The sequence below is a fragment of the Melanostigma gelatinosum genome, assembly GCF_949748355.1.
Source record: "Melanostigma gelatinosum genome assembly, chromosome: 2".
NCBI lineage: Eukaryota > Metazoa > Chordata > Actinopteri > Perciformes > Zoarcidae > Melanostigma > Melanostigma gelatinosum.
In genome coordinates, this window is record NC_136635.1 from 8989560 (window position 1) to 9011636 (window position 22077).

Below are 22077 nucleotides of genomic sequence, written 5' to 3' on the forward strand. Positions count from 1 at the left end.
GCATGTGCACATTGTGTGATTGAGCATGGATGTGATCTGCAGAATATAATCATCCGAGAGAGTGGAATACAAAGAAAGGAAATGAACAGATAGAAAGGAGGGTTACGTGATGATTTGTGAGCAAAAAAATTTGAATAATTCTGCCGACACTTCAGTACAGATGCATGCTGCTGGAGCCTGCAGTGATTCTCAACATTTCACTCCTCATCAAACTTCTCTCTGTGATTTCTTCTCCTAACTTGGAAAAAGCAGTAATATCTTCAGGGAGTATAGACAGTAAAATCACATCAGTCTGTCAATCTGTATTTATGAGTACACACTCAATGCAGAGTACATTGAACGACTCAAGCTCGAGCCATTAGTTCGATCAGCGATACTCTCCACATCTCTCACTCTTTACTCTCTTTGAGCAGAGAAGTGAAATCAACTGTTGGTTGGAAAAAAAATCATCTTATGTGTCATGTCTGTTGAAAGGAGCCAACCCCTGCCCACCACATTAACTATTTACTTATTTATTAAAGAAATGCAGGCAGACAGCTTACACTAGGTGTTATCCCATACATATACAGATATATTACGCCACATTACTTGCCAGACTCTGCTTTCTTTCAGGAGATATATCACTATCTCACCTCATTCTGGGACCCAGTGTACCGGACTGCCCACCTCTACCTGCTGCTTTGTGCCCAACCGGGGCTCACAGTGCAACTGGTGGGAAGCAGGGTGATAAATCAGACCTCCCAAGGCATTGTCTTAGCACTCTTATCCTTTAGCCCCAGGTAGCAAGGCTAGTGTAAACCACAGTCAACACATCACTTTGGCCATGGGCCTATGGCTCTGCTGCTGACCTGTAGGTTAATAGAAATGTTGACAGGCTCTAATATCCAGTCACCCATACAGAAAAGCAGGGAACTAGAAAGGAAAGGAGGGTAGTGTGGGAAGAGGAGAGGAGGGAATGAAAGAATCAAGGGCAAAAAAGTGGCAAAGAATGAGCTGAGTAAGCATAAAAACAAAGAGGCTACACAGTGGATTGTGTATGTGAATGTTCTCAAGGCATGACCTTTTTAATATTAAGGCAGCAAGGGCTACACTGCTACAAAATGGACCGAGTTAACGTGAGGAAAAAAATGGGAGCAAGACGAGACAATTAAAGCGCCGTGTGCACTAAAATGTTCAGCAGGAGGTGTGGGATCAGAGGGACTGACAGAGATGAGAGGACACAGACACAAAGAGAGAGAGAGAGAGAGAGAGAGAGAGAGAGAGAGAGAGAGAGAGGGGGGCGATGGACGAAGAGAGGGAGCAGGCAGATACCACCACTCCCGTCTAATGGGTAAAGAGGTTTACATCAAACACGCTCAACGTTCTGATATACACTACAAACAATAAAGACACATGGCAACGTCAGCTCTGCCGACCCATTATCTTCTGTCTGTTCTGTGCAAAGAATAGCTCTCGCAATCTGTATCTGTGTGTGTGTGTGTGTGTGTGTGTGTGTGTGTGTGTGTGTGTGTGTGTGTGTGTGTGTGTGTGTGTGTGTGTGTGTGTGTGTGTGTGTGTGTGTGTGTGCGAGCGCACCTCTGAGTGCAGTGAACAGAAATAAAGCAAAGAGGTAAAGAGTAGGAGGAGGATAGTAGGTGTGAGATTGTGGGAGGCATAGAGATTATCACCATCTCTAGCTTAATGCTTCAGTCTCTTTCTATCACCGTCTCGCCTCTCCTCCTCCATTGCCTCAGAGCCACCAATAAATTATGGATGCTTATTAGAAAAGGACAATATTCAGCATCCAAAATAAACTCAGCAGCAAGAGACATAAAAGAGAGAGACGCAAACAAAAAGTGCTGATGTGGGGAGAGGAAGAGCTAGAGTCACAGGGGAGCCAGTCGCCAGGCCAGTTAAACCTGGAATGATCTCTTTCTAGGTCACCGGCTTTCAACCCATGTGCCACGGCGAGCTACCGTACAGTAGCAAGTAAAGCGCCACATTACGCATTATGCTCAGATGTTGGGTGCTCGTCTTCACAGACACACACACACACACACACACACACACACACACACACACACACACACACACACAGAGACAGCAAATAAAAAAACTAGCAATATGTTCAAGCCCTTCATTCGTCCTTGGGCAACATCTTCAAATTGATGTTAAATTTGTGCGCAATGTTGGCATATTCAACTTTTTCACTTTCCGCTTCTCTTGTAGTGCTTTGTTCTATGGCTAGTGGCAAGGCCTCAACTCTCCTGCTTGCTGCAAGGGCCTTGCTCAAATCAACAAAAAAAAACTGGGAAGCAAAATCATTGATTTAAGTTCATTAAATTTCCTGTTAACAAGCGCATAATGAAGCATCATATTGCGGGCTAATGCAGCCTGGATTCCATCTACAGCACAAGCTAATGGCTTCGTGTGACTTTGTCGAGCAATCAATAATTTGGTGTCCCTGTGAACTCTGTTGCCTCGCTGAGTGTGATGTAGCGCCACAAAGATGGAGAAACACTTTTTCTGGTACACTTTGTCTGAATTGATGCCGTAACTGTTGAGGCCTTTAGATGATGAGACACATCCTGCGAGGCGGTCTTGACATTTTCTGAACCTCCCCTAATCCTTGAGTATTGAGAGTCGCCGCATGCGGATGCCACATCATGCTTGTAATGCCCGGCATTACAGTACATGCAGATTAAATTAAACTTGATGTATATGTATGCAGGGGTGTTTGTCATCGGAGTGTGGAGATGCATGTGAAAAGCTTATCCCGAATAAAAACTGTAGGAGAGGAGAGGACACCAGTGAAAAGTGCATACCATAAAATGATCTTAATAAATGTGCTTAATGTGAAAGAAACATAATGCTCTGCAGCTTTTCCTGTAATGACGCATCGTGTTTCCTTGGTGCACTTGTCTGTCCAATTCCTATTTGAGGGACAGGTGTTACAGGCTTTTTGACAGCCTATCAAAATCCACAGAAGCACAATCAATACTACACTGCTGCAAGAGAAACGATGACTGATCCACAAGTCCCTGCTGAGCCAGCAAACTGTTGCAGTGGGAAGAAAAGTGTGTCTGCTGCACAAACACGTCCCACTCGCACATGCACGCAGACAGGTTTGTGGGCTCACACACTGCATTTGGCACGCAAACTCACATTCGCACTCACGAGCACGGACACCTGCACGCAACAGACTCTCAGGCGTGAGCTGACAGAAGCGCACGCATCCAAACACACCCCAGAGAAGGCTACAGTAAATGAAGCTCACAGCCTTCCAAAGCGCTGACATCAATCAGGCACGCTTACACCGTTCGGCTCCCGACGGACAACGAGTCGCATCTGTCTGCCGGAGCAAGTGCTAAACAATTCCAGAGCGAGGGAAACCATTTTATGCATATCTGCATATACACAGCGAGCCAAACTTGTTGGCTCTCTTCCCGAGCTTCCCTATACTCGTGTTCTTCGCTGCAAACTGTGCAAAATTGTGAAGATATTTGTTCTTTCTGAATGACTCTTTTTAATGATGATGTTTTACCTATACGTGAAAGAGGTGTTGCGCAGGTGCGTGCAGCTGAGCAACACCACCGCACAAGCTACCTGGGAATCGGGGCCCGCATACTGCTGGCCAGCGCAATTCCCACAAAGCTTGGGCACTTTTTTTTATGTCCCTCAGCAGAGACTGAAAGGTTTCTGTTGTACATAAGACGGATAACCCTCTACACTGGGAAAAACAAAATACCATTGCAGCCTCTACCATTGGCACTGACTGCATACCTTTCTGCTTCGACCCACTGCTTATTTGTGCCCATGAGGCCCATGAGGCACGGATGCACAAATTGATGACAATCAGTTTACCCTGTGGAGAAGACCAAACTGTTTCATACAGTTATTGTGAACAAAAATAAATGAGGACAAGAATGCACCAGGGCAAACTGGAGATGTGAGCCTTCTGTAGGGCAGCGTAACTAGATCAGAAAAGTCACCCCACGAGGAGACAACTGATTGAAAAAATGAAGACATACTCCTACAAAATGATTGCTGGCACTGAAAATAACTAAAAGCATTTTTTTTTGTTTTTACTTTTACTAATATGCTGGAAATATTTTTGAAAGCAGCAAAAAAGATTGATGGTAATGCATGGCTTTATCAAAGCGGGTACAGGAGCAGGTAAAATAAGTGATATGAAGTACATGTGATGCCACTAAAACTCAGTTGCATCCTCTTTCATTGTAAAGCCATGTTTTATTATTTGACAAATCGAAAAAAATTACATATTTTGAAAATATCTTCAGTATTGTGTATTAAGGCATTGGCATAATGCTCCAACTGGTGGTAAAAAAAAATAATTGCAGAGAAGTCAGTTAGCAAGGACTTTGACATGGGTCTACTACAGCAAATGACAGCATTCCTCAGTGTGACAGCAGGCTGCGGGATTGCTTATGACAACAGCACTCCATGCTACTAAACAGACCTTGCTTTCAATGGCTGCCACATGCCTTCAAACATCAAAATCAGTATTAAAGCTGACAGATCAGCTGACAGTTTGTGTGTTTGCCTATCTGGCCCGTAGCTGAAGAAACTGAGCCTCTGTAGTACAGCGAGAGGGGGGAGTCTTAAGAGGGAACAAATCTCCGCTTCGTCCTCAAAAGCACAGCGTGACTGTCCTGTTTAACCTGACAAAGGGGGGGCCACGTTTCATCCTCCTGTTGTCTGTATGTCTGTGGGTGCAGTACAAATGGGAAAATATGGTGGGAAGTTAAAAAAATAGCCAATTATAACCATTCAGTAATAACCATAAACCTTGATAATTTAAAGTTTGATGGTACTTTGTGTGATAAAGCACAAGTCTGTGAGGCTAATGTGGATTTTTGCCATGAAAATGAATATCAGCCTAAAGATGGAATTAGATTGGATTTACAGTAGGTGGGTTTCCCCACCGCTACATTGCTGGATATTTTCCCAGCCGCCTCCTGTCCTGTGACTGTTAAGAAGCAATGTCTCCCTTTCAAATGAATTTGCTGTCGATCTCCCTGAAGCCATTCTCGCAGTACTTTAAACGTCAGTTATTACACTGCCTCCTATTAGCGCATTGTACTGAAGCGCCTGACATGGGGCGCGGAGCGGCTCTTAATTAAGGTTATGGGCTAATAATTGGACAAATTAGCATCGCTGCTGCAATGGAGCTCAGTCAGCCTGCACTAATAACGAATACATTGATGGAGTAATAGGAATACATTTGTAAATATCAAGTTCTTACCGTAAACTCCTTGGCCCCAGGCAGGAGGATAGACACTAGAAAATAACAAAATCCAGAAAAGCTCCATGTTCAGCTCAGTTCCGTCATAACCTAAGAAAGAGGGGGACACAGAGAGAGACGTGACACGTTGGCAATAGGCCTATGTCTTTGTTACACTCATGGCAATAAAGCATGGTGAATTAAGAGGTGAAAACAGAGGCTGAAGGCGAACAGCCTGCAGATGCAGCTGTGGCAAACAAGAGGCGACAGCTGAGTGATTGTTATCAAAAAGGAAGAACAGGTATTTTCAATTGCTTTTTCATGTTCAACGACGTCTCCTTCAACCCCTTAAGCCGTGAAAATAATATCACAGAGCAATTTGGCTCCCGGCAGCACAGCCTACATCGTTTTGTTCGACTTAAAGGACGGGTAATACAATCACAAATCATGGATTATACAAAATGTACAAGCAGGGCTGAGTGTGTGAGAGAAGTGGAGATTGACAGGATTGTTAGGCGTAACTAAACATCCTCCTCATGAAGCCTGGGTGGGGTGGTAGGTGTTGTCATGACAGGGTACTAGCCTATAGGGATCGGTCTATTCATGGAGGATTAGCTACAACAAGTGGGGTCATGAACGTTAGACCCCCCAAACACCCACACACACCGTCTTTGCTTCAGATCAATAGGCTAGAACAATTCCAACAATGTTTCTGCAGCAGCAAGAGGGTGATGGGTCCACTTCCATAGCAAAGAACAACACTTTTTTGTTGTTGTTTATCCTCGAATTTGTAGTTCCGTCTTGAAATAGTGTTTCTCAGAACAATATAGAACCTGTTGGAAAAGCTGAAGAAAAAAAGGATGAACCGCAAGTGGAGTCAGGGGCTAGCGGACCCTCTTGTGAGACCGAACACGAGGATTCCCTCCGACGGCTGTCCCTCGCGTTTGTCTAATGACTGAGCCGGCTGCATTGACAGGTTGCATTACAGCGCGCAGTGACGGAAAGTTTTATGATAAGATGCATATGAGTTAATACCCCGCTTTAATGTCAGGATGCGCTGAATGAGACTTGCGTACACTGACATGTAGTCGAGTAGATCGCTATACTGCCTGCGTAAAAATAAATTATGCAAATTTAAGAAAGGCGAGTATGAAGACAAAGAATTTGAATATCACCGGTGAGGCATAAAAAGTGTTATCAGAGCAAAGCTTTGATCCTGATGTAGAACAGAGTTAAATCATAACAGCCTACTGCCTCATTTAAGATGTTCACAAATATGTGCACATTGTATTCTTAAAAATGCACAGACATGATGCAAAGTCAATACATCAAACATGTAACCCTGACAAAAAGAAATCATGTGGTCTCCGCGCAGGCTTGTGATCCCTGCCGCGGCTCTACCTTGTCTCAGAGGTGCCGTCCTTTTGGGTCAATCTGCTACCCGGCGCCGCGCGCACTCCTCCCGTCTAAGCGAAGAGGATTCCTCGGCTCTCCGTTAGACCGACCCGCCTTCGTATCTTTCCACCAAAAGTTATATATCCTCCTCCAGCGGGCGTCCGGTGTGAGCTTTACAATTCCCGGGAAGTGTAATGGAGAGTTGTCTGAGCTCCCAGACCTCTCAAATGATCTCCTTGATGTGCTAAACTTTTATTTTACGCACGGAGAGAAGCGGGCAGAGGAATCTTACCGCTGATCGGTTTCCCCAAGAGAGTCCCTCTTCCCAAAAAAACACTTTCCCTTTGAAAAACTCAAGCAAGGCTAGTTTGGCAAAAATCCTATAACCCTGTCTCCTTTTTTTGTGGGTTATTTACTTTTAAAGGCGTGGTTGAAATGGCTTTTCTTTCTGTCTGTCTCTCTCGCTCTCTGCCTCTGACCGGAGTCTAGTGAAGCCCTTCTAACACAGTCGTGCGCTCTGAAAAGGAGCTCCCCTCCGCTCTTTCAATCAGCGCTGTGTCTGTGGAGTCCAAGTGATGCTGGCCAAGTGGAATATGTGCGCAGACTGAGAACGACCGCCCCTGTCTGAGGAGGGAGGGAGAGAGAGGGATGGAGAGAGGGGAGGGAGGACAGAGGCTTCCACATAGATGCGCTCAAGCCTCACAGCTCCACACTGAACAGGTTGTCAAAAGAGCAACATCGCTCCCCTCGCTCTTATTGTGTCCCTTCCCGGTCTCCCATTCACGCTGCAAAAGGTTTTCGAACCTGTTGGGTGCCACAGGATGCGTTTAAGAGCCGAGGGGGCAGCCGTGGTTTTTGTGTGTTCCTCTGTTATCGACGTTTTTGGTGAAGTTCGCCAGCTGCGGTGCCACCAATAGTCGGTGCCAATTAGAAGTGACAGGCGCTCCGAAGGTTTTTCTGCCTAATGGAGGAGCCCTTAACACTCACCCCTCCCCGTGGACCAATTATTTATGACAGTAAAAATAGACTCCCCCCCCCCCCTCAACACACATTGTCTTTCTCTCACACACACACACACACACACACATACACACTCACAAATAGGCGCCTACACCCGCATCGACTGACCCCCCTCCCCTCTTCTCCACTCATTGTGCCAGTGGGCTTTTACTTCTCAACGTGGCCACAGGGGGGCGTGTTTTATCGCATTGCCACCCTTGCACGTGGGCGTATACATGTACTGTGTGTGCGTGTGTGTGTGGGTGTGTGTGTGAGAGAGACAGAGATAGGTTCTGAAAGCGTCCTGTGTAACGGGCCCTTGCATTCCTAGCCTCCCCACTGTTGGTTTGTCACAAAGCAGTGTCTCTGTGTGCAGCTGGAGTCAAAGAAATATACACTTTATATATCAAGCGAGTGTAAGAGTGGCGCAAGAAATCTGTCACTGAATAAAAAGAACATTCAATTACAGTGCCAGTATTCTTCCAATGCAGCAGGTCAGTGGAATCAGCAGGCTTGTCGTTTGTATATGAATGAAATGAGACCCTGAAAACAGAGATATTTCACTGTCCAGCTTCGATGTTTTCAAATAATTTATTATACGTAACTATTAGTTTTCCTTCGTCAAATAATTCTGCAGGACAAAGAAATGAATCTACGTTTTGACCTGGAGGATCTACTGCAGGTGGAGATCTGTTTGCTAAATGTTTGCTCCAGTCTGCTTGAAGTACTGAAGGGGTGGATTCTGCAGTTTCAGGATAAAGGCCATGTTGGAAAGTTCATGTAATATCATGTGGTTGTAATCCATTTTTCTGCATAGTCTCAGCACAAAATGAAACTTTAATATCCCGCAGAGATTTCACCTCTGACAGTTTAGCAAAGCGGGAGAGAGTACATCACTGTTTTAATCTTACAGTAGTTAGCGATCATCGGCGAGTGATTTTATTTTTCTGACATCACATTTAAGACTTATGTTGCCTGCAGTTGGTGCGGTGTAAAGTTTCCTTAAATACTGCACTGATCACAATTGCCTGCAGTCAGTTTTTGTTTGGTTTTAGCTGATTCATTTTTTTTCTGGAACTTAATTAGTAAGTGACTACACACACACACACACACACACACACACAGTATCATGCATGACTCAACCCTCCCAGTCAAATGTGCATCTGTCTATTCTGCAGCCGTGTACTCTGAACACATTCATTCAGCTGACAGAGGCAATGTTAATTAATCCCACATGACAATTTGAAACCGGTTTACTAGAATTCAATTTCTCCAAATAAGTTCCATTGCATCAGTGCGCCAGTGGGAGACTTGTTGTTGATGTTAGCATTACCAAAATAAAAGATTTGTTCCTCATTGTTGTCATGATAACCAAACACAATTAGAGTATTTGAACGATCATGATCATCATGATCCCTGGGAACAAAGTTTTTAGAAGAACAGACTCTTACTCAAGGTGCTTTGTGCCTAACAGCGGTAAAATGTGTACACTTCAATCGAGGCAACAACGAGCAGTAGACATTCAGGGTTTTAATCCGACATTCCTAAACAGAATCAAGACACTCAGGAATTACTTATCTCACTCAATCCAAATGAATCTTTTATTTTGAGTAAACAACATCATGGGATCTGGCTCAAGTATCCGTCTCTTTCCTTCCCTCCCTTTTACTTTTTACCCCTCATATTGGGCTGTAGCCAACAGTCTTGGCATGTCTTGCTGAGAGCGTGTCATCGCTGCGTAAGGAAATTAATCTCAAAAGACAACATGTAGGAACAACCTTGGGTAGCAGCCACACACACACACACACACACACACACACACACACACAATCATCCCACGACACAAAACCATGTTTTTGCAAAATAACTGCAGAAGGCTTCTGAGAGAAGCAGTAATTGCAGTGGATGCAGTGAGCAAACAAAGAAGTGAACGCAACAACAAGATACTACACCAGCCAGAATTCACCGTTATGATTCTGCTGCACTCTCACACAGATGCACTTCTCATCTTTGAGTTGCTCGATGGAGCTGCATGGTCACTGTGACAAGGACATCCTCCCTACATGTGTTCAACGTTAGATGCTTAAAGTACTCTGTTGTTTTGTGTGTCACTTCAGCTGGTAGCAAGTTCATGTCTTATAGAAAGTCACGGCTCAAATACACTATATTCTTTCAGAATTTATTTTAAATCGTAGTGATTTATTCTATTATCATTGTTATTTTTAAGAAATAATTGTAAAGATCCATTATTTCTGATTTTCTATCTTTCTAGTTATGGGCACATTTTTCAGATTAAAGGGTTAGGGTTAGGGTTAGGGTTAGGGTTAGGGTGCCCTGTGGAGTTTACGTGGAAACAAAAAAGATGTTAACGTTCAGTGTTACTTACCAAGAAACATTACGTGTATCCGTGCACTTTGATAAACACTTTGAATGAATTTCCTTTCTCACAACACATTTGCGAAGCTGATTTTGAAGTGTTTAAACTCTGCAGGGTTTACAAGTTTACAAAAAAATTCTGAAGTGTACCTTTATAATAGCGAAAGTAAAAAAAACTGTTAATCCCACGATGTATGAATGATATGAAGGAATTTGGGAATTTGGGAAGTAGAGATTTTGAAGAAGTACTTGTGATTAAATATATTTGGAATTTACTGTACTCTCCATTTTTTTGTAGAGTAAGAGACCGCATGCAGAGCTAGGGAAATTACAGAACGAACTGTTTTTAAACATGGAATAATCATTAAATACGATGAGGTATTATATCATTCACAGATGAAAACAGAATGAGTCCCGTGGCTTTTAAAAGCCATAATTAACATCAAGATGAATAAAATCCCTGTTGCTGTCTTTGAATGCAGCATGTCTCCGGCCCGGACTGTTATTTGTGCAGCCCATCAGAGCACTGCAGACTGTAATGTGATCTGAGGTGCTTGGTCAAAACAAATTCTGGTACCATGCTCAATCATTGATGTTCCCATCAGTGTAATTCAATCACAGTCTAAAGTGCTGTATATCAGCACCAAGTACTTCCCCACATTGAAACAGTTAAATGGACAGAAAAGATACACTTGAGACTGCTGATAATTTCATTGTGTGTGTGTGTGTGTGTGTGTGTGTGTGTGTGTGTGTGTGTGTGTGTGTGTGTGCGTGCGTGCGTGCGTGCGTGTGTGTGTGTGCGTGGCAGAGACACTGGGAAAAAGAAAAGCAATATAACTCTGTTAAACAGAGATGTGATAACAGGCATCTCAACTTGACAACTCAACACGTCGATACACAGACGAGGAAGGAAAGTGGACGAAGCAAAGGACTGAGACGATTCGGAATCCCGGAGAGAGATTGAAGACTGACATCTGACGATGGAAGTCCAGTGGCTGACAGGCTTTTATTGTCTAAATGCACAGAGCACTGTTATCCTGGTCCGATGAGCAACTCTTATTGAGAATAATTACCAACACTACCCAGAAATTTAGTTTCATAAACTTAGTTCAGGAACGGGACCACGCCCAGAACACGGCTCATTCCCCCTGCACAAGTATTTAAGCTCAACGCACCTGTTCACTTCCTCTTCGACTCCGTTCTCTCATCCCTCCCCCCAACCCCATTTTTTGTTTTCTTATTTTTCTCTCTTGCAGGATTACAGGAACGACAGGGGACTCTGCACCGCCGGAGCTCCCCAGAGATGGCCCCACTCAACAGTCTCCGTTCCCACCAGGTGCCGGACACCAACTGTCCTCCATCACTTCCCTTCATCCCTCTACCTCTATCCCTACCCTACCTCCTTTCATCTCTCTACCTCGACCCCTACCCTACATCCCTTCATCCCTCTACCCTACATCCCTTCATCCCTCTACCCTACATCCCTTCATCCCTCTACCCTACATCCCTTCATCTCTCTACCCCTACCCCTACCCTACATCCCTTCATTCCTCTACCCTACATCCCTTCATCCCTCTACCCTACATCCCTTCATCCCTCTACCCTACATCCCTTCATCTCTCTACCCCTACCCCTACCCTACATCCCTTCATTCCTCTACCCTACATCCCTTCATCCCTCTACCCTACATCCCTTCATCCCTCTACCCTACATCCCTTCATCCCTCTACCCTACATCCCTTAATCCCTCTACCCTACATCCCTTCATCCCTCTACCCTACATCCCTTCATCCCTCTACCCTACATCCCTTCATCTCTCTACCTTGATCCCTACCCTACATCCCTTCATCCCTCTACCCTACATCCCTTCATCTCTCTACCCCTACCCCTACCCTACATCCCTTCATCACTCGACCCTACATCCCTTCATCACTCGACCCCTTCTGCTTCCTAAACCTAACTATCATTCCATTACGCAATAAAAACTCTCGAAATGTATCGTGTTATTGGTGTGGTCCTTGTTAGTGAACAAGCTGTATAAACATCCGCAAAACTCTAACCAGACAGTTAAGTCAGCAACAGGTATAGGTAGAAGGTTAGAAGGTTCTTCACTTAGGTGATCACCAATGGCCCCACTGCACAACGGACACCAAGTGAAAGACCTGCCAAACAAAGCGAATTGGCCTTCATAGTAATACCACAACCTGCAGTGTCTCAAAGGGGAAACACAGCTCACCGTGCATGAATGTCCAGACAGAGATGAGGATGAAGCATTTGGCAGTCATAACTGTGCCCCATGCCACCATTTCACCTTGCAAGGGAGGTGAGACCTCCCATGATAACACATCAGTGAGACTGGGACAGAAATGGCAACAGAGACAGACCCTCCTTAACCACAGGTCATCATCTCATTCATTGTGCTGCTGTCTCAGTCACTGAGAGAAAACAGAAGCCACATTACGGTATAACAGCCTTTATCTTAGTGCATATGCATATTCTTCATTTTGGGGTTTTTGTGTGTAGACTGACAAGTTAACACTGATGTTACTGTGCAAACCCCTTACATCAACTAAATTCACATGTATTGATTCAACAAAGATTAAAGTTAGGAAACAGCTACATCCACATCCTCACTACTACACTGAGCTAAATCAGTGGAACACTGAATGCAAATCGCTACTGCACAATTGTGTGTGTGAACGTAATTTGCAGGAGACATGGCATTATGTGCATTTCACATTTTAGCTCAGTTTCCTTTTCAAATACATGATATTCCTTTCGGGCAATTTGACAAACTGCAGCCATTTCACAGTGGCAGTTTTTAAGATGAATTTATTTTGAAGATATGAACTATTTCTCTTTTGAGTGAGAGAACAAAAACGCAAAGGGTAGTAAAATGGGCAGACATGATTAACAGGCTGGTAACAGTATCATAGAAAGGTTTATCATTGACAGATGGCTAATATCCAATGGCTATCAAAAACTATGCTCTTTTGCAGTGAAAACTGCTTTCCAACAGAAATTCTGTAGTCCTCTTAAGCTGATGGATAATGTGTTGCATGTACACAGCCTCCAAAACACAAAGTAAACAACGACAACAATGATCCTCATCACTCACAGTATACAGCCTTATTTAGGTGTGTGCATGCATGTGTGCACACGCATGTGTAGGAAAGAAAAACAGAAAGACAGACAGACAGAGGAGGCATAGCTGTCCACGAGCATGTGACACCAGCCGGTCCTTGTCAACCTCTCCACCCTCTCCATAAACACACAAACACCTGCACGCGTGCACGCATGCACACATTTACGTCAGAGAAAGGGTCATTTTTCACCGGGTAATTGGCGGCGAGGCACATTGCCCTTGGGATTCGATAATTCATAACCTCCTCCCATCCAATATCGGATAGCGGGTAGAAATGGGCTGAGACAAGGAGTGGTGTGCGCAGAGAGGAAAGGGAGGGGGCGGCTGCATCATTAGAGAAGAGAGGTAATGGCTCTTATTGATTCGGCCCCGCCGGGCCCCCTCACCATTTCATGTTTAAAACAACACTGATCCTCATTACCAAGGAAGCTGCCATCGCCCTGATAAGGAAGAGAGGGAAGAGTGAGAGAGATGAGGTGAGAGGAGAGAGAGAAGGGTAGGGGAAAAAACTGCTTTAGCAGGAAAAAGAAAGAAGGGAGGGAAAGGAGAGAGGTGGGTAAGGAGGAAACAATGAGGGAGGAAAAGGAAGAAAGTGGGTGCACAGCTTGTGTTTTGCTGTCTTAATGCCTCAGTTTGAGTGGTATAAGTAATTACTGTCACCCTTTAATGCGTGTAATGCAGTATTACTTGTTTAAATGTCTAGCCCTTCTTCCCCCTGCTCCCTCCCACCCCCTGCAGTGTGTAATAAGGCTAAAGAATTGACTCAAACACAGACTGCAAGGATCTGTCTAATAATTCTCTGTGCTATTATCCTCTCTTTGCTGCTAACACACAGCTCTCTCTCTGTGTTTGGCCACAGGCAAACACTATCATTACTGCACCAGCGGTATAAGCCCAGCTCTAATGTCTCTCTCTCTCTCTCTCTCCCTCGCTTTCTCCTTACTCTCTCCTTGACTCTTTCCAAATTTGAGTTTTATTAGAAGGAGGTAATTTGCCAGTTCAAATTGCTCCAAAGTCACTACTGTAGGATCAAATCTCTTACTCATTTCCTGTCCTGTGTTTGCTGGTATTCAAGGACTGACTTCATTGTTTTTGTTTTTCTTATTAGTCCGTCGTGCGTGCAGCTGAACTATAAATCCAATGATAGGATGCCTCCTGGATTGAGCTTGTGCATGATTATGTGACCGTCTGTGCTTGTTTGGTGGAATGGGAGGTCTTCATCGCACACAAAGTCGTCCTCATCAAATTTTAAGACCAATTCCTTTCCTTTATTTGATATATGTATCCTGTGTTAACATAAATATGCTTTCCCAGCTACCTGAAGTTTAAAATAGCGAAACAAACTGTTAGCTGCTTGCCACCAACATAACAATCCTGCTGTGTGCAAAATGGATATGATAACACAATTCCAAAATGCTAATCATGTTCTTTACAGAACAGCTACAGTGTATTGCTATTGTCACGCCACAACTGCTCATGCAATTTGACATGGTTGCATTATTGGTACAGAATTCAAACTGACATATTTGAATTAATATCAATTCATATAGCAGAACTATCAGAGACTATCAAAGTACAATATTTACCTCTGAGATGAAGTGGGTAATGTTTAATGACGGATTGCAAACCACCTTTATACCGCCATGGTGTCTGTGTCGGTAGTGATATCAGACTAATTGAAAGACGAGGATTGTAACCAATTAAATCTAGTGATACCATGGTGACTGGGTCCTCCCACTTTCTGCATAAAAGAAAAAACACTTGCTGATATAATATGTGTTTACACTTTGGCCAATTAGCACAATTACAAGTACGCCAAATAAGCTATGAGCGTTTCTTGTTTGCAGTATATCCCCAAATGTATGTGACAATGAATGTACAACAACACACTCTGAAGAAAACTTAACAACTTGATGATTGATGTTCTGAAGTTATAAGACGTGTCCTTTTGTAAGATTTCTAAGCAGTTGTATGGACGTTTATTCATAATGATAGTGATTACCTAAGGAAGTATAAGTCACAGTAAATCTAAATGTATGTGTATCATGTCAGTGTGTTCAGACTACTCACACGCCCTCTGACAGGCGCATATTAGGTTAAGACCTGCATTCTTGATGCATGGTAGACAATTAAAAAATGACAAATGGCAACCTGTGTCTGCGACAGGTTATATAATACAATATAATTTATTGTGGTATTACCAAAGAAAGTCCAATGTCCAAAAGATTGTATCGTCTTCTTGTCATGTCTTCTGCACACTTTGTTTTACGATGAATGCATCCTTTGAAATCCGAATCACGAGTGGTCTTCAGGTACATTTTTCTATCAGCCAAGCAAAGCTAAATAAGAGTGACTGAAGAAGTCCATTTAGCACTGGATCATTTATCCTGCATTAGTGTAACCGTGACGAAGAGAGAGCGCACTGAGAAAACTCATATTTATCAGCCACTGGTTATCATAACATCTATTGTGATCTATTGTGACCTAATGGCATATCCATTCTATCTGCATATCCAGGGCAGGGTTGCGGTGGCAGCAGGCTAATGGGAGTATTTATCTTCGGCCCTCTCCTCAGCAACATTTTTCAGCTTCTCCTTGGGGATCTAGAGGCGTTGCCAGGCTAGATGAGATATCGAATCCCTCCAGCGTGTTCTGGTCCGGGATCCCCAACTAGTTGGAAGAAACCAGAAAGCCTCTAAAGGGAGTCGTCTCGGCATCCTGATCAGATGCCTGAACCACCTCAGCTGGCTCCTTTCAACACGAAGGAGCAGCAGCTCTACTCCGAGCTCCCTACAGAGGTCTGAGCGCCTCACCTTATCTCTAAGGGTGAGCCCAGCTACCCTAATGAGAAAACTCATTTTGGCCGCTTTTATGCGCAATCTCTTTCTTTGGATCACTACCCAAAGCTCATGACCACAGGAGAAGGTCGGAACATAGATCAACTTGTAAATTGAGACCTTTGCCTTCTGGATAAGCTCACTCTTTGCGGAGTGTCCGGTGCAATGCCCGCATCACTGCTGACACCACACCAATCCGCCTGTCGATCTCATTCTCCATTTTCTAATGGCCGAGGAAAAGAGTAAACTGAAGCTATCCAATCAGATCATCTTTGCAGCAGGGGTGTAGACTGTTAACAGTGATGAATGCAGGATGGTAGATCTCTCACAAGGCCTTTCACATATGTATGTTTTGTCCTGGATAAAAGATAGTCTTAGAAAACCGTCAGCTTCAGCTCCTCAAATCGCTTCTCGGCTTTTTATCCCCACACGGCAAGCAGAGGAGGAGTCTGGGCTACCAAAGCAGTGAGCTGTCACTCTAACCATGCCCTCACCCCTGCTCTCTCTCCAATGCCCTCTTACTCTGCCCTTGTTCCCTGACAACAAACAAGCAGTCGACACCCTCCACTCTCTTTCAATTACGGGTCCTTTCTGATGCTCGCTATCCCCATACAGACCAGAAGAAAGAGAAAAGGCAGTAAATCGGAGAGGTCGATCCCCGAGGGGATAACCCTTGATCTGTGGCACGTTGAGGGTCAGCTGTTTGCATCCTGCACAGCACATTAGCACAGCATGAGTAAGGAATCAGAGAGACTGATTATTCTGATTAGCCATGCATTCTTCCATCCATCTAACCCGGTGCAACGCTGCCATCCACACACCACTGCACACTACACACAAAGCCTGGCCATCCAGCCATCAGATCCTGAGATAAGCTTAAGGGCAGAATGTCCACAAAGCAGAATGCACACAGAAAATCATCAGCAGACAGACATGTCACTGCTCGTCTTTTGACCTCCCAGATAAACCACTAACTGTATCAACTCAGTCACTGTCTGAAAAGCCATCATGCCACCAAAGTGACGCGGCTGCCTCTACATGAAGTGATGTGTGTGTGTGTGACTCGAGCATTAATAAATAATGATTTGCCACAAAGAGTCTGTCTAGGTCTCTGCATTCCAATCTCTTCGATGTGCAGTTGACATCACCCCGTCTGTGTGTGTGTGGTTACTAGTGGAGGCATACTTTCTGCAAAATGCCTCTATTGATGGTAGTCAAGTCAATGGCATCGTTGTAATAGTCATCCACACAGTCAATTACCTCACAGAAAGGCGGGTTATCTCCCAGATAGTCTGAGCTGGAGCTGGCAGTGTGCCCAGAGTGTCTGTTAGGCATGAATGTCTTTTTTTTTTAAACAGCTCCATTTTTGAGGAAATAATAAGAATTAAAATATTGGGACTGTCTGCAATAGACACTAAAACGTGCAGAGAAACTGAAGTCAAGTGAGGAGAACAGTTTCTATTTTATGCCTCGACCAAATCAAATCTCATATCCACCCTCTCAGCTTGGGTTATGTGTAGGCTTGTTTCCCATTAATAACTATCTCATCATCTTAGGTATTGGTTAAGCAGATTTGACCATACATGTAGTTGTGAGGCATGTTAGAGGCACTGGCTTTAATCTCACCACGTCCAGTTGACACTATAACCCAGGGGTTGTCATACTTCCGCAGACCGGTGCTCCAAATTAGTTTTTTAATCTTGCCCCGGGAATTTGGCTCAATGAATATTCTGCTCGTCTTATGATGTGGGGATGAGACAGAAAATGAACTGCAGTAACTCCAGACTTATCCCCTTGTTCACACACAATAGGGGTTTCCATCCGCTACATTTGATGGGTTACTGAAGAATGGTTTTGATTTAGCGCCTTAGTTGAAAAATAAGTAATTGCATTACTTTACTAATTACTCATCGGCACAGCGCCATCAGTGATGCCTCTCCAACATATTGCATGTACAGTAGGAATAGAAAACAAGGCATTCATATTCATGAGCAGGCAGCTTGGAGGCATTTACTGACCATCAACAGCAAGCTAAGCCCTGGAGACTGAACGCAGCGCTGCACAAATCCTGTCCTGACAACGAAGCTGAGGGATTCACACACACCCTCACTACTGTAACAGCCGGGGGATTCATGAATGTAGGCTTAGCAGCTAAAAAGACACCACATGTAAACAAGACAACCTTTTCGTTATTTCATGGTGGCACTTGCTGAAAGGTCAGGGGACCAGAACCGTCAGAAACGTCATCTGGGAACTATGAATGTCTGTAGAAAATGTGTGCCAATCCCTCCAGTAGATGCTTCGCTGGATATTTCGCTGGATAAATGAAAATTTTGACCTGAGGAAATAACTTCAGGTCAAAGACAGTATGAAACATCCTTACAGAACTATGAATGTCTGTACAGGAATTCAGGGCAATCCATGAGATAGTTGTTGAGATGTGGACCAAAGCAGTGGACCGGCTGACCAAACAACCAATATAGCCATCCCTAGAGTCCTGCTGCTGGCAGCCTGGGAAACAGCTTCCCAGGAGATCAGGATGGACCGACATTAATTCATAGATTGTGAGTCTATTATTAAGGCACCTTCCTCAACATTCAAAGCCAACTGCTTTTTATCTGGCCTCTATCTTACTTCTTCTTTGTGGCCTCTGACAAAACAAAACAACTGTTTACTGTATGTCATATGCTTGGCCAGCTAATAGCTTGTATTCCCACAGCATTAGTTTCAATGGTTCTTTAAAAGAAAAAGAAAAAATCAATCCCCGAGGAGACGATAATACTATGGATGAAAAAAGTGTTCTTTGAGCAATTATTGGACACAAGCAAGATGGAGAGGTGTAACTCAAAGATGAGACTTGCTAGATATAAGAGGGGGATAGAGAGCCAATTTGAATACAACAGATCTAAAACCACCCAGGAGTTTGTAGCTAGCGTGTGTTAATTGAGCGCTAAGATGAATAAGCACACAGCAGATGAGACCTTCCCATTTAGCTATGGGAGAGTGATGAGAATTGACGGAGTCTCAATTTCCAATCGCAATCACAGTGTGACATCTCTTTCTCCAATTAGTACTGGAGAGGAGAGATGACGCCAGTGGGAGCTGGTGTTGCTTTTACTAAGTTGTTGCTTACTTTAATGGTCTCTGTCTGTCCGTCTCTGACCTGTAAATGATTCGGACACTGTTAAGCCCATGCAGATGTTCTGACAGCAGCTATTGTGTGCTGCTGAATTTGTTCTGGCGAAGGTAGGAAGCAGGTCTGTGGTTAAAAACAAGATCATTTATGGAAGGGAAACAATTGCAAGTGGTTAGTTCTCTCTAACTGCATGAAAGCATGATGGACCTATTCCACGAACACGTTCATGGTAACCACAGAGACCATAAAAGCCACCAAGAAAATGTCGGAAAATCAGTGGCAAAAGCCACCACTTTGTCAATTTGGTGACTACCCATAGGTTAATATTTCAATATTTTGTATCATATTTATTTTTCATATCAGTTCCAGCTTTGTATGTTTTTTGTTCTATCAAGTGTGTCGTTGTACCTGGAATATTCTGTATGAATGCAAAAGGGAGCAACTGTTTAAATGAGTCACTGACATGAATGAGTCTTATTCCAAGAACATATTATTCCTGACAAAATAAATGATGTACTGTATTAAAAAGTTTGCATAAATAAAGTTCCCTCACCAGTGACAAAGCTGTACCCAATAGTAATAAAATATTAACACCTCATGCAAACGTGAAATATTGCTTAATATGTCAGCTGCTAAACCGTGTCATCTTATTATAGCTCATTAGCACATAGCAGCAAGTGTTTAAACAAGCATGTAAAGAGCCACAGGTGTCTATGATTAAATATTTAATTTTGGATAGTTGTTATATTATGTACGGCAAAGCAATATATAATTAGCTTTCGGCTTCAGATCTGTGTTTAGCTGCACAGTTGAAAAATGCAAAGTAACAAAGTATGATCAAATAAAGCTTAACGGATCACCATATGCTGAGAATAAAATGAGTATAGAGATGCAGTAAAATGCTAGTGTTTGTGTTGGGATACATCAAGCTACAACAGGAAGATAGAAGCGTATTCTTCAATAAAGAGAAACACAACAACGCTGGAGAGATAGCCAATGGTTAAAAGTATAAGCAGTGTACAGTATACGGCTTTGAGTGACAAAATTGTTGTGCAAATTCGATTTTTTTTTGTTGGTTGTCTTTGCCCTATGGCAGGGATTCCCAAAGTGGGGTGCGCGAGCTGCCTCTAGGGGGTGCGCGAGAGGAAAAGTGTAATGGCGGTCTGATGGTGTAATAATATTAAATATTAAAAAAATAATGTAATTTTAATTTAAAAGCTGTCATGTGGGACATCTGAAGCTATCAGTCGTAAAAGAGGAGAGGGGCAGAGAGAGAGAGAGATGAATCGGAGGCGAGGGGAACGGAGAGGTGCAGCACAGACAAATCGGGAGCACATCGGCCCATCGCGGAGTCAAGGTGAAAAAAGAGGAAACGAGAGTGAGCATCAGACTGGGAAAAAAAGAGGGAATATGATGAAAAGTATCTGTGTCTGGGCTTCACTTGGATTGGCAACGCAGATTCCCCAAAGCCACAGTGCGTGGTGTGCAGCGAGGTTCTGGCTAACAGTCTGAAGCTCTTATTTACGTCGCCACCTGAACACCAAGCATGCCAGTGCAAGTCAAAAGCCCCTTACATTGTTTATATCGAAATTGGAGGAGTTACAAAACAGCCAAAAACAATTGGAGTCTCATTCATGTGTTGGGTCTATAAATGACGCACTACGGGCTTCATATCTGGTTACAGAATAGCGAGAAAGGGGCTACCGCACACAATCACTGAAGACGTGTGCTTGCCAGCTGCCAGAGAGATGGTGGAATGTATGATTGGGGAGAAAGAAGCAAAAAAGTTGGACATGATCCCGGTGTCCAACAACACTGTGTCGCGCCGCATCGATGCTTTGTCCGAAGACATCCTGGCTACATTAGTCGCTCATTAATTGTAAATTAAATGTGATAATCTGCCTCTGAGTCTGTGCGTGTGTGCTCGCATCCGTATTGCTCTTTAGAAGTGACGCCTTGTGTCACTGAAAGTTATTGAAACTTTGTTGCAGTGTTTCAGGGCGTTTTCACACCTTCAGTTCGTTTGCTTTGTTGCAGTTGCTCCTTTGTTCGGTTTGTGTTCACACTGCAACATTTAACAGCGGACTAAATCTTGTAAACAAATGCCACGCGCGAGCAAACTGTTCTCTCATTGGTCCGATTCTTATGCGGCTATGAAGGCTTAAAAGGCTCTGTTGCTTCTTTTTTTTTTTTTTTTTTAAGGGGGGGGGGGGGGGGGTGCGCGAACCCGGTCGGGATGTAGAAGGGGGTGCGCGGCCTAAAAAGTTTGGGAACCGCTGCCCTATGGCAATACACATATACTGTATCTGCTGGACAGTCAGTCCACCACTTTGGTCCAGACCGATATATATCGACAATTATTGGATTGTGCCCAAACATCCACGGCCCCTAGAAGATAAATCCTACCGACGTTGGTATTCCTCTGACTTTTTCTTTTCACCTGTAAGTCAAAGTTTGCATTTATTTCGGGAAACTAATGCAATGCCTGTTCAAAACATGCTTGTTCCGAATAGGCCCGTGGTGTTGCTGCTTGCTGCTATCTCGAGAACCTCTACAAACAATGTCACACTCGACACAGCGCTTCCTTCGGTCCTGAGCAATACACCTGCCACGACATAGTTGAGTCACACACCCACGTCACAGAGTACACTCGTGAAATACACTCTGGTTCATGACTTACTAAATGTAATAACTCAAATATAATGCATTATTCATTCAACTATCCAGTATTATTTTACAATTGAAAACTCAACCTTGAAAAGATGTTAAGTAGCCTAAATTGTAGTACGTTAGATTGCTGGTTTTGCTGATGATGCCTCGCTTTCACGTTTCACTTGAAGTAAACATTTGAATGCAGGACTTTTAACATACTATGCGGTATCGATTTACAATTAATGATGAATAGCTTTAGCACAAAATAAGAAGTTTTGAGTACTTACTTACTTCTTCTACCACTGCCAACACAA

General features: G+C 43.7%; 1 protein-coding gene across 1 annotated transcript in view; it reads right to left on the reverse strand.

Moving 5' to 3' along the window:
• mdga1 (MAM domain containing glycosylphosphatidylinositol anchor 1) overlaps positions 1-6746 on the reverse strand; it is a gene marked incomplete at its 3' end in the record, with an annotated part of 179722 nt that extends 172976 nt beyond the window's left edge. The window contains exons 1-2 of the mRNA XM_079288631.1: positions 6626-6746; positions 5246-5335 (exon numbers count right to left, since the gene is read on the reverse strand). Of these exons, the coding sequence (XP_079144757.1) occupies positions 5246-5312 (67 nt within the window). The 5' untranslated portion in view covers positions 5313-5335; positions 6626-6746. The remainder of the gene's footprint in view (positions 1-5245; positions 5336-6625) is intronic.
• Between the last annotated feature and the right edge of the window lie 15331 nt (positions 6747-22077).